The sequence below is a fragment of the Cimex lectularius genome, unplaced genomic scaffold (assembly GCF_000648675.2).
Source record: "Cimex lectularius strain Harlan isolate CLEC.00 unplaced genomic scaffold, Clec_2.1 scaffold125, whole genome shotgun sequence".
Lineage (NCBI taxonomy): Eukaryota > Metazoa > Arthropoda > Insecta > Hemiptera > Cimicidae > Cimex > Cimex lectularius.
The window spans coordinates 1,131,612-1,145,626 of NW_019392662.1; the positions used below are offsets into that span (position 1 = coordinate 1,131,612).

Here is a 14,015-nt window from a genome sequence, read left to right on the forward strand (position 1 = left end):
TCAACCCTCGATGAGCGCTGTTGCAAATCACCGTATAAACGTTCCCGATGTTACAAGACTCCCCAACATCCACAAAAAATAACTAAAATTACCAAAAATACAGATACGATTTTTCAGCAATAAGCCGAAGCAGTTAATTGCCTGAAAATAAAAGTGATTTTCAAATTTACAATTTCTGTTCGTCAACGGGCGCCATCTCGCATCACTCAGTAGAACCGGTTTTGAATCCTTGAAAACCAACGGTTTTGTGTACAACCGTACTTCGTTTTTGTACTTTTTTCTGGACTTAGTTATTTTATTTAAATGTGATCCGCATTCGTCCAGTTTCCACCGATTTTCCGCGATGAACGAAGAAAAGGACGCCCCGATTAGAGAGATGGACAGCCTGGAGAGCGAGGATTGCAAAGAGTTGGCTCCTTTCGTTTTCGACTTTGACCTCGAGTAAGTTTGAACTTTTTGTAATTTGTACACATTTCTCTTGTTTCTCGGTGGAAAAACCTGTGTTGAAAATTGGCCGCAGTCACTATTAATATTTGCGTTTGTCAATTAATTAAATGCTTTTCTAATGATGAATATTTCGATAAAAAAAAACCAGGTATCCTGCTGTAGTTTGGCTGATGGTACTACCACGGAATACCTGGTTACTTTTTATGTAAATATTCATCGTTAGACGAACATTTTCTATCTCACCATGAACTTAACATTTTGAATTATTCATTAATTATTGTCAAATGTCAAACCCAACAAGGTATGTGCCAGTATTTATCATTTCTAGGTATATGCTATGTATTTTCAGGAGGTCTAATTCACCAACAATTTATTTTTTTTAAAGGTACAAATAGGGCTTTAATCCCCCTTTCATGTACATATATTAGAAATAAATGTAGTTTTATAAACGTCGTAAAATAATAAGTTGATAGATATTCGTCCATGGTCACTACCTACTTCCACAATTATTGGGGATCTGGCCTTACTGAACCAAAAAAACACCTTATCTGATGATTTGCATGAGGGCAGAATTCTTGCAAATTTTAAATGGCTTTCCCAATTATAAAGTTTTTTTGTACCGATGAGTACAAAATTGAAATTGGTGTAGGGTGTGGGATTTGCTGATGAGTGCAATCTCAGTTGGTCTCTATCTAATGAGATTCACATGTACCAAGCTGAACTTCATGCAGTCAGAAGTTAGTTGAGCATTGTAAAGGAATCTCAAGGAATGTGTAATGCCTGTTACTTGCTCTGATTTGAAGAGTGGTCTCAAAGCCATCAAAAATAAATTCTCAGTTGGCCCATACATCTTAGAAATTCATAAGTACCACATAAGTTAAATCAAAGCACTTAACAAACATGCGGTATTCGTTTGGGTTCCTAGTCATTCAGCATTTCTGGAAATGAGAGAGTTGATAAACAGACAAGGTACACTGCAAACGATCCACATCACTTTCTTCTCCGCCCAGATAATATAGTCGTTTATGATAAAAACATTATCAAATGAACGTGGACGGCAAGATGGAATGTCTGTAGAGATGGTATGAAAGAAATTAAGCCAGTTGTAAATAAATGGCCAACTGAGGAACTTGAGAGAAAAGTACTTGTGATTCTGTCTAGATTGCGACTAGGTCACATCAGACTAATCCATAATGGGCTTTTATTAGGCAACAACTTTCCAACCTGTCCTCGATGTATTTGAAGGGGACAGCGTATCATTCTGGCTGTAAAACATTTTGGTCGACTGTCACACTTTGCAACCCTTTAGGCAAAGGCTCAACCTTTCAAATGATTTATAGGAGATACTACGTCCCCTATGTTTGTTTTGGAGAGCACTTTCAAGCTTTGTTAAATTTTTTGGAATTTATAAATGAGATTTTCCAAAATTCTTATACCTTTGAATGCTTGTCTGACAGTGTTTGAATGAGAGGTCTGCGTGCAATATTCCTTTTTTCAGGAACTTTTGAGGCTGCCGGAGTGGAAAAATGAAATTAAAAAGTACAAATTGTGGTGTAATAAACTATAATGCCCAAAATTGCAATTTAAATAAGGAAAGATAGCTCCTCCCCCCCCCCCCCCAAAAAAAAAGAGGATGAAGAAAAAGAAGTGTTATTGTTTTATTACTGTTGTTAAGTAGCATTAGTGTAATTATAGTATTTAAATGGAAGAATAAAAGGAGAGCGAAACTCATGCTGAGCTTATAGTTAAATTAAGGTAGAAGTTTTAAATGTATCAGTTAGGATGTGAAATGACCTTAGTCGTTAAAACACCCTTAAATTAAAGTAAAAATTAATAATAATAATAAAATATGTAATGAAATTTACAAAACAATAATGACAATAATATTGGGTTGTCTAACAAATAATGCAGATGTATGATTATAAAATACAAACAATTAAATAAATGATTTTAATCATCCTCCATCACTCTCAAGCTCAAAACACTTCTCCCAACGTGATGGCAACTTCTCTACACCCTCTGAATAGAATTTTGAGTCTTTATTACTATCAAATTCTGTAAACGCATTTTCTAATGACTTTTGATCAATAAATTTTTTATGTTGTTAAAGTTTTTCGAGGTTCCTGAAAAAATTGGTTGTTGGTAGCTGAGGTCTGGAGAATAGGGAGGGTGAGGCAGAACATCATAACCAAGATCCAACAGTTTTTGTGTTGTAATATGTGAGACATGAGGCTGAATGCTGTTGTGTAACAGAATTGGTGTTTTCCGATTGACCAAAGCCTCCCTCTGGAAATTTTTTAAACCATCTCGGCGTCTGTCACACATGTAGTATGAGAAAAAAATCACATCAAATTTAATCAACCAAAAAAATCACCCAAAATCTGAGGAAACAACCTGATGATATTTTGGGCACCAGGACACAAAGGAATTTTGGGTAACAATTAAGCAGACACTGATCAGAGGAGGATCCAATTGATCCAAAAAGACAAAAGGAGCATGAACAGTGGCTTCTATTTCACTGAATGTGTTAAGAGACTTTTTTCTGAGTGGATTGTTTATGTCTGACAGAACAACACAGAGATGGCAGAGTCTAGGATGGCCAACAATGACCAAACTGTAAAATTTTTAAGTCACTTATAAAAATTTTGATCTATCCACTGATTGGTGAAAAACTGAATTGACTGACAGACTAGAATAGTGTGGATAACTGACCAGAATGAACAGAAATAACCAACAAAGGTATCACACCACATACCTTAAGAAAAATTTTCTCCAACAAAGAATCATATTGTTTCTTTAAGGAATAACGCTCTCATCTAATGAACAATTATTGAGATATTACAATTAAGTTTTGTTTAGTATGGGGTAAACACAAAAATTAATTTAATAGATACCAACTATATATTATAAATGACATGACTTGGCTTTTGATGTGGCAGAAACAAGTTTAGCAGAAAAATTAAACAAAATTTGATAAATAATTGCCTGAGCAATGCAACAGATTATGTATTAAAATTCAATTGTGATATGTTACATATAAAATACAAGGTTGATATTATATTACGATACAAAAAGAAAATAAATACTGAAACTGAGGAAAGGTTAAAATTTTTTTGCTCAATCTTCATTATGTTGGTTCGGTTATTGTGTCTTTCCTAGGTGAAATATTTAATCCTTATATTTTTAGCTCATTACATTTAAAATGTTTTAAACAAACAATCATGTTGTTTCTCTAATTAATCAAGTTTTTATCTGATGATAAATTCGTAAGAGTTAAATTAAGTTTGTTTAAGAGAAGAACCACCATTGGATATGAAAAAATGGTTATGAAATGGATCTTTTGGAAAATTATTGGTCAGTGTAAGAGTTAAATTAAGTTTGTTTAAGAGAAGAACCACCATTGGATATGAAAAAATGGTTATGAAATGGATCTTTTGGAAAATTATTGGTCAGTTTAACTTGAGATCCTTTGTAAAAATCTTATAAAATGTAATTTGAAATATACATTATAATACAAATAAATTAGATTTTGTAAAAAATTATAAATGAAATTCAATTACGCAGTTGATAACTAACATTCAATTTCAAATGTATTAATAATTAATAAAACTATTTAAATTTATAAAATGATTATAAATAAAATTCAATTACAGTTTTAAATAAATTACAATAAAATCAATTTCAAATACATTAATTAATAAAAATCATTACAGTTTTAAATCAATTAAAATCAAAGGTAGTTTTAAATTAATTATAACATTGAAATACATTAATCAATAAAAAATAATTAAAAAGTTGTAAAACTTTTATAAATAAAATTCAATTACTGTCTTAAATAAATTAAAATCACTCGACCTTTTAAATTATTGAAATATATTAATTAATAAAAACCAAAATCAAAGAAATAATAAAAAAATTAAATAAAACAATTATAAGTAAAATTCAATTACAGTTTTAAATAAACTAAAATCAATTACAAACTAACTAATAAACTCATTCAATTTGAAAGTATTTAATTAATAAAAATCAATTAAAAGTGTATAAATAATAAATTATAAAGTTTTAGATGATTATAAGTAATATTCAATTTCAAATATCTTAATTAATTAGAACAAATTAAAAAATTGTAAAACAAGTATAAATACAATTCAAATGCAGTTTTAAATAATTTAAAATAAATTAGTTTTAAATTAATTATTAACTAGAATTCAAATTCAAATTGAAAAAAAAGTACATTCTTTTTATTAAAACGTTTAAACATAAAAATTTTGATAATATACTTTGTTTGTTTAAAGAATTTTTTTGTCTTTGTACAATAAACTTTATTAGAACTAAAATTCAATTTGAAAATATTAAATTAATAAAAAACAATTAAAAATGTATAAATAATAATAAATTATAATGTTTTAGATTGATTAGAACTAAAATTCCATTTCAAATATATTAATTAATTAGAACAAATTAAAAAATTGTAAATAAATTGAAATACAGTTTTATATCAATTAACCATTATGGATTTAAAAATAAATATATAGGGATATCAAAAGGATTATTCAATTTTGTGAAATTGGGATGATTAGAGATAATTATAAAGGAGAAATATATAAAAATACATAATAAATAGATATTTCCAAGATGTAATGATAATATAAATTTAATGATTTGATCAAAGATTGCACTTCGTTTCACCAGCTTTTGCAAACATTCGTCGAATTTTTTATTTTTTACAGTGTTGATTGTCCTTTATCATCTTTTTTAGCGGAATAATACGCGTTTGGCCTTTAACTCTCCCTTAACTGTGTAAGTGACAATTTTAACTCTTATTTGAGTCTAAACAGCGACTTCAAATTACACCACATTTCTTCAAAACGGACGAAAAACTGTTGCACGATGTTGTTCCTACTTCCTGTTTGTTTGTATAAGAGAAGTACAATCTGCCTAGAAAACACACCACTTATTTAAATAAACATTGGCATTTATATTATATTTTTTAATTAAAAATTGCCACAGTGTGTTATAGTAATTAAACACAACAAGAAAGTCAGTATTACATACAGAATTCGAAGCAGCAAATCATCTATAAAACCTAAATTCAGCTACAATTAAATTTAACAAACCAAGTGCCCAAAAAATACGATTAGTTGTACACTCTATATTTAAAGAATGTCAGAGAAAATTTTCTATGAAAATAAAACAAAACTACATTGAGACCAACATCAATTACATTTTTCTTTTTTTTTTAAAGAAATAATATTGTCTTAAACTAAAGAATTTATTCAGAGATTTCCTCTTTCTACCTGGTGAAGAACCTGTAACTTGGTCTTTTCCGAAAATAAAGAAGATACGATGCAAAATAATTGAAATCGAATTGGCAGCCGGTTGTTTCTTTAACTTGACATACGGACGTCGAACCATTAATCACGGGTTGATCTATATTTATCAAGATTTCCCATCTTAAGGTCAAGAGAGACAAGATTTTTTTTTGCCTTTAGGGCATCCAACAAGAGTTAAGATTCATCGATGCTGATTTTATTTCATTTCATACAGTCTGAATTGAATAAGTAAAAATATATATGGTGGAAAAAATATATATCTATCTTTCAAATGCATTTCGGCTTTGCGCCATCACCAGAGCTTAGTCAGGGGTGTAAGCAGAATGAGAAATTAAAACTCACCGCTGATGATGAAAAGTCGAAACGCGTCTGACTGACAAAAACAGCAAAGATAGGCATACCAAAAATCTTATGAAACGATCAAAGATAAAAATGTATAACTTTTGGTTTTTTACATGTGAAGAAGACAAGTCTGTTGTCAGTGATTAATGCCTAAATTTAATTTAAAAATTTTGCAAAATTTTAAACTTGTGTTTGGTGAAAACATAGGGTTTTTTACAATAATGTGGTGTCGGACCAGGGAAGTAATATTAATCAATTAAGTATTATTTTTCTCTCGAAATTAATTAAATTAAATATTAAAGAAATATTTTAACCGGTAATGGCTAGAAGCCAATAAATCTTGTAGGCCTTCAGTCAAGGAACTGCGTTTAGGTGCCGGAGCGACACTAGCGGGAGGCTGAGTCACACCCGAGATCGATTTGAATCTCTTGGCAGTTCTCGACTGGTCACCGATCTGAGCGGAGCTTCGTCAGCGATCCATTTCTTATCCAATTTAATTTTTTGGAAGGATCTTTGGAAATTGTCGTCTTTTGTTTTTGTCTTCTCCCTCTTACAAAATGACGTCCGACTGCAGACAACGCATTGCCATCACCTCGTGGACAAAGCAGAGGGCATCACCCCAATTGTACATGATCTGCAGACGAGAAGTACCAATCGTATCAACTCGACTGTTAATCGTCAGGCTCTCATCTCGCAAAGAAAACGCGATGAGCCATTTTTAATATATCAATCTCATAGTATCCGTTTATTTTTTTATTTTTTAAAAATTTTTTGCAAAGAAGAAAGGACTTTTTTTGTTTTGTGATGAATGAACTTTGGAGCAGACGCGGTGCAACAAAAATCGGGTATGTTGATTATAATCATATCAATTTATAATTAACATTAAGCATGGAAATTCCAAAACATAAAACATTGAATAATAGTACAATTTATTTTGTTGACAAAAAAAATTGCATAATATCTGGCTATTTAAATTGCCACAAAAATGCCAAATTATGTTGTTTAGATGTAGGAAAACTGAACTAGTTGAACATATAATATTAAGCAATAACTTACGAGATTGGGAACATTTCATGTCTGCCTTAATTGGGATGAGACGTACCCTTGCAGCTTTTGCGCTCTTGTTTTTCAACTATATTTTTATGTGAAAAAGAAGATAAAAAAGGCAACATTTTAAAGTAAATTTACGAGACCTGAATTTCATAAAGTGTAAAATTTGTGGGTTGTTACAAAATCTCGGATTTTTTCTCTTAAAAATGTTACAACATATTAACATATCAACATATTAACGCATTATAGGATTACATTATAAGTATTATTTAATGGAACTACGTTTGTATTAAAAGTGTAGGATGTTTGTTTCTACTTAAATCAAATGAACGAACGATGTTATATAAATTTTTTCTAAGTCCACATTTAAAAAAAAAAGTTGTTTAAAATATTTATTGAGTTAATTGTTGAACGGTTTATCTCATATAGTTAATCTAACAATGTGAGAATCATTTTGCATGTCATATTTACCTTAAAGTGAAGATTTAATCACAAATTTTGTAGTGTGTCTTAATTGGTTAAAACTCTTTGCTGCATCATTTGTCATACATCCAACTTGTAGATGTAAAACATAATGAACTGGTTTTGATTTTCTTTATTTTGCGTTAGGAATAACCTTTCGTAATAAACCCAGCGGACGAAAAAGGATTGCACTCGACCAGAATTTTGCAATTTAATTAAACAATTCGAGTTGTGAAAGTGCCATCTTATCTTTCTTTCGAGGGAAGAGCTCACCCAAAAGGATCTGCCGAGTCAGGGGAGTGTATTGTGTTGGAAATTAGTCTGAACCTGCAATACATTTGTGCTTTGTAGGTTGAATCTTTCCCTCAAGGCCTTATCCTTTATCTATAATTTATATAAATAATGATTTAGTCACTTTGGATTATTAGTAGGTAATTGTCTGTATCAATTAGAAATTGTAACAAGCTATTTTTTTAAAGAGTTTTCATCGGCCTCCTTAAACATCCACTTAAGTAAGCGCGAGTCGTAAAGGTAGTTATTTCTGGACTTTTATAGGCTTATAAGCTGATTTTATTTTCAGAACTTTTACTATTTTTTAATGAAGCCCATTCTTGTAGAACCAAGGCGGATTTAATATCCCAGTGATAAACAATTGATTGATGAGAGAAGAAGAAAAACGACATATTTTAAATATATAAAAACTAAAAAGTAGCATAAAATGTGTTTGTTAAACAATTTATTAACAGGACAAAGGAAATTATTATTTATAATTTTTCAGTCCGCCTAGCCTCGCTGGTTATTTTTATAAGTTTCATTTCGCCAGCACTGAGGCTACAATATATAAAGAATCATAGAATAATTTTTAGGACTCTTTTTTTTAAGTTTCTCATTAGCGGATGCTATCAGAGATTAGTAGATAAACTAGGAAGCTCTTATCCACCAACGTAAATACATCCGAGAACAAAGTACACATGAAAGGGAGAATTTAACAAGATATTCGGGTCGCTCTGTCTTAATTAAATGAAATCTACTTGCCATTTTGTCCGTAATATGATAAAATTTGGCGGAATATTTTACTACTCTTTTATGGTGCAATTGTTGAGGTACGTATCTTTTGAAATCGCGGTAAGGTGAACAATAAAGGCGTATGACGTCAATCAGCTTAATCTTCCCTCCCCTATTTCCTGCGACAAGGGTGCTTCCTCCTTCAACCCCGAGCAACTGCAGATATGAAACACTTGTGCCGAGCATCTAAAATATATTTCTGCGTGTCAGTAATGTAGAAGTTCATTGATCAAAACATCCACCGAACATTGTTGTTTTGATTAATTAAGAAAACAAACAAAACCCTGTTTTATTTGAATTGTTCTGCTTTGCTATATTTAAATTTGTTGTAAAAATGTTGAATGTGTCCGAGTCAAAAAAGAAAAACAAGATTTAACTTGAAAATAAAATAAAATAACATATTTATATTATTTTGTATTCAATGAAAAGTCTGTTTTGGTCTGTCGGACGCATTTCGGTACGTATTGGTCATTGGTGGGTTTGTTTTCTTGCCTCACCTAGCTTATAATCCTGACCAAGATTTCGTAGAACCTCGAGATGAAATTATACAACTATAAATATACTTTCATTGTTTCCAATCATTTCGAACTAATCTCCTCTCTATTTTGACCTGTCAGAAACGTTTGGCACGTATCGGTCATCGGTGTATTTGTTGTCTTGCCTCATCCAGCTTATATTCCTGACCAAGCTACAAGTACTTAATTTCATAGAACGTAGAGAGAAATCCATTGGTAGATTGGATCCTCATTGTCCTCATCGTTTTGATCTGTCAGACGATCTGACCAGACAGTTTGGTTGTTTCTTTTGGTTTTGTTGCCTTGTCTCACCCTTTGTATATCCCTGACCAGCTACAGATTCATCATCCCATGCAAAACTACTTGTTCATTCCTCAAGAAGAAATTTCGTCGTTTCCGACCACTGGACTGTGGATTGCCACTCTCTTGCCTCACCCTGCTTATAATCCTGATTAAACTTTGAATATGACGAAAGCGTCTGGAAAATGAAAGAAGATTAAGATGATCGGAAAACCGATTTATAAACCTACTTCCATTTATAAATAATGAATTATTTAAACAAAATAACATTGTAAGACCGTTTCACATTGTACTTGTTTCATCTGATAATCCTTTTTTTGGGTACTTGGCTCATAATTTTAGCTGAATTTCGTTTTCGCCTTCAAATCCTTTATTTCCTACTTTTATTTAATTTTATAAAGAAAAGTTAATAGAAGATAAACTTTTATAAATGCCTTTGATTATCTGATCTGCTACATTGTTTGTTGGTGGTTTAACATTTCAAAACATAACCATTCTCTTAAGGCCCTGGTCTAAATAGATATAAGGCGAATTTGTCACCCTAATCTTACCCATCTAAAACTACTGATCTCCGCCGAAAAACCTCGTGCTAATTCTTTGATTACAGGCCCAACCTACAGTTTCAATTAGGCCAGATGTTTCCTGTTAACTTGGAAAATTGACGTGCGATCCTTGGGTATTACGCCTCTCGTCAGGAAACTTTGACCTTTCGGATTCGATTTATTTTATCAGAGAAAACTTGAAACTTGAAAACTGACGTGATCGGGGCATTTAGCCCAATGTTAAACGCGCACTAGGTCACACTTTGAACACTTTTATCCGCTGGATTATAAATAAACGTGACTTTTGTGGTTCGATAGTATTTTTATTTATAAGTAATTTTCAAATGTTTAATTAGTCAAATGCTTTGAAGAAAAAATAGTTTTCTTCCTGATAAATGCTTATAATTTTTACATCTTTCCATGTAAAAATGCATTAATAATTATAGATTGACCGAACCAGACGGGTTATCTCAAGGCGATTTCGTTGATGAAGTACCTCACAGCGTGAGTGCAAAAGTTTTGCCGAGTCAACAGTGAAATACAAAGCTGTGCTCTTTCACGGAAGAACTTGATATCTGCTTCTAGTGGATCATATTTGATGAAATTCGCCACCTTCATTTCATCTAATTTACTTAGACAAAAAATAAGTTTTATTATACAATTGATGAAACAATATAAAAATGTTCTTCTTTTACTTTTCTGTCCGTCCTTTGAATGACGTGACCCTTAAGCATAACATTGCCGAATATGGTCACAGATCGATTCGAGAGACCAATCTCAATTATTCGGAGCGAACAACGAAAATAGCCGACCTTTCTGTTTTTCCTAGTATGTCTGTGTTAATCTGCCAAGGATAAACTCTCATTGCAACGAAGTATCAAACTTAAATAAAAGGTAAAAGAACGTTTCTCTGTGGTTTGTGAGAGTAGCAAGATTACTCTTCCTTGTATTTTTTTAAACCGATTTGTTGGCGTAATTTTACTTGATTTCAAACTTTTATTTTATATATTATAGTGTTTTAAGCTAGGCATATTTATTTTCCTGAAATTTCCTGATTTGAATGCACGACGGTTGCGTACCGTCCTGCTTTTAAACTGTCTCGAATATTTATGATATTGTTACAATTTGGATTTTTGACAATCATTGTTATTCTTTAGTAAATACCAGGCCATGTATTGTTAACAAAGCGAGCAACTTTATTTTTGGGTTAATGTCTTTAATTGCCCTTGTTTTCTGGTTTCAAAGGTCAGCCAACCTTCCCGTCACGTGATAGTCCTCTGTCCGGCTCTTATTGCCAATTCATTGGGGCCGGTATCCTCTAACTATTTTTAAAAGGTTTAATAGTCAATTTTCATCGCTGGAAAGAAAATCACACGTGGTGGCAGTCGGTAAGATGTTAAGAAATTACTCCAAAATGTCTCAATTATGCGTTTGATAACATATAAAATAATTCTGTGGGTCTGATATATAAACAGTTTAAAATATTTATATCTACTTCTTCCCATCTTGGTTTTACAGGGGGATCAAAGGCTGGATTTAAAAATAACAAATATGACGTGAGGAATTTGGAGAAGTATGACTAGAATGTACTATAAAAACCAGTAATATTAGAACTTTTACAACACTTTAATTTTACCATTCCATTGTTTTCAAATCCGAAATAAAACAAAAACCGTAAATAAAAGAGAAAATAGTCCACAAACCACGATAACAACTGTCCTTTTATCGTGCGTTATGTACAATCCAGTAGTATCATATATCAAAATGATTTACAGAATTTTTTTTTTAAATAAAAAGATTTAGAAAATAAATTTTACACCATGTAACGATATCGAATAAGTACCGTTCATTTTCTGTGCATAACGTTTACCGAAAAACCAAATTTTGGCTGGATTAAATATTTCACGAAAAAGTGTCAATACTTGTAACTGATACTGCACAATACTCAAGACAGCATCTTGCCAGGGTTCAGGTTTTTTCGGTGAATTACTGTATAATATACAGGCATCTGTTGTACCTTGTTAAATGGGGTGTTATTGTGCTATTAATCTAGTGTTGATTTTGCGAAGAAACTGTTCTGCTTATTAAGGGAATAGCGTCCGTCACAAATAAGTCTTGCTCGTGGAACAAGTTAGTCTTGAGTTGGGTAGCCACTCCAATCGATGAAATAACACATAGCATAAATGTATTTACATAAGAGTAAATATATGAGACCGAGCTTTTCAGATTTTCATTGGCTGAATGTGCTAACGTGCCCACGAACGTAATTAATAGGTTTTCGAATAAGATTTATTCGGTCTTGCTTAATAACGATTAATTAATTAATTTAAAAAAACAATGATAAGAAAAGGCATAGCGGCTAGATTATCTGTTTAAAATTGTCTCTTGGAAATCTTTTTTGAATTTGAACGTTATTCTGTTTTAACTACTTTTAACTTGCTTCTTTTTTCTAAATTTTGTGTGCTCTTAACAAAATAAGCGAATAGTACGTACTACATCGAAGCCTAAACTTAAAGAGTTCATGAAATAACACATCGTACTAGTATCAAGTATCATCATTCATTTTTCAACCTGAACCTTCCTTAAGCATGAATAATATTATTTTTGTGCAAATTTTAACAGTTTATTATCACTGCTTTGGCATGGAACTGTTTTATTGGCCGTTTGGTAATACAAGCTTTTCGAATTACCACGGTTAAAGGAACACCACTTCGGAGGAAAAAACACTCCCTTACAATAGAATTTGGCTTCCGTTCAAATCCTTATGACCTTTATCCGTGATTTTAATGGGTCGGAACACTTCGTACTTTTCCGTCAGCATCCTGTCAAAAAGGAGATTAAATCCTCTAATTTAAGGATGTGATCATAAAATATTTCAATTTTATTTTTATTAAGGTGGAATTCAGACTGTAGGGTTACTATTAGCTGACATAAATACTACTGTACGCTGTTCTTTGTGGAAAGCGTTATAGGAATTGGGGATAAAATTTTATTAATAAAAGTTACGGCAATCTGTCAAAGCCCCCCTCCTTGTTAGATGGTTTTGGAGCATATTGTGAAAAAAAAGGAAAAATTTTAGATTCCATGCCGTTCGATGCTTCAAGGGAGTTCCCCCTTAGAATCCCATTCAGAACGCTGTTAGAATAAGTCTATTTTTACATAGATTTACGTCAGGAGACTTGCGTTAAATTAGAAGCCGCCGCATATTTGAGTAGGAGTCTTCTGGAGTGTCGACCCCTCTGGTGAAAAACATAGGATGGAAAAGTAGCCAGGATGAGTCTCGGACAAAATTAGAGCTTTGTTGTTAAAATTACAGGAAGTTGGGAAGCGCGTACTTTCGGCAAACCTGAATTAGATCTATTCTTTCTTATTGCAAACCCGTTTTCCTATTTGTCGTGGTAAAAAATTGGTCGAGAATAGAGTAAAAAACATAGGATTGATATTTCCGCTTTCGTTTTTTCTCGAATCTAAAATAAGCTGAAGTGACAGTCATGATCAATATTTCAAATCTGCAAAAACGCAAGATTTCCGTGTTTCGCATTTACTCAATATTTACGATCCCTACGATTTATTTACTGGCCAGAGGCTCTATTTTAGTTTGATGATGTTTCATTTTGAGGCTTACCGGGTAATGAACCTCCAACTTGTTGGTAATTTCCGTTCATTTTCTTCTGCCTATCCTCTGCTCTGACTGTCAGGTTTTTCGGCTTTTATCTTGGGTGGTGGGTTTAATTTTTTCTTCCCTCACCCTGCTTATAATCTTGACCAACCACCGAAGATGGCGAAACCCTCAGACTATCACATCAAAACATGGCAAACCAGGATAATCGGAAATGGCCAAACAACGCTCATGTTCTTACTGCCAGAAGCATTTCTTCAATGAAGATGTCGTGAAACGTGTACGTGTCAACGCGTACATAACTTTGGCCTGTTGCTACTTCAAATTGATTTCGTGTATC

The 14,015-nt window shown here is 32.2% G+C and overlaps 1 protein-coding gene across 7 annotated transcripts in view; it reads left to right on the forward strand.

The window, feature by feature from the left end:
* The first annotated feature begins 207 nt into the window (after positions 1–207).
* The window catches only part of LOC106668745 (centrosomin), a 57,576-nt gene continuing 43,768 nt past the window's right edge, over positions 208–14,015 (forward strand). For 3 of the 7 annotated variants that reach the window (XM_014397767.2, XM_014397775.2, XM_014397776.2), the window contains exon 1: positions 208–441. In XM_014397767.2, the coding sequence (XP_014253253.1) occupies positions 344–441 (98 nt within the window). In that variant the 5' untranslated portion in view covers positions 208–343. Of the gene's footprint in view, positions 442–556; positions 749–6,552; positions 6,968–14,015 lie in introns of those variants that run through there. The other 4 variants (XM_014397774.2, XM_014397769.2, XM_024224931.1 and 1 more) reach the window with 3 other exon arrangements.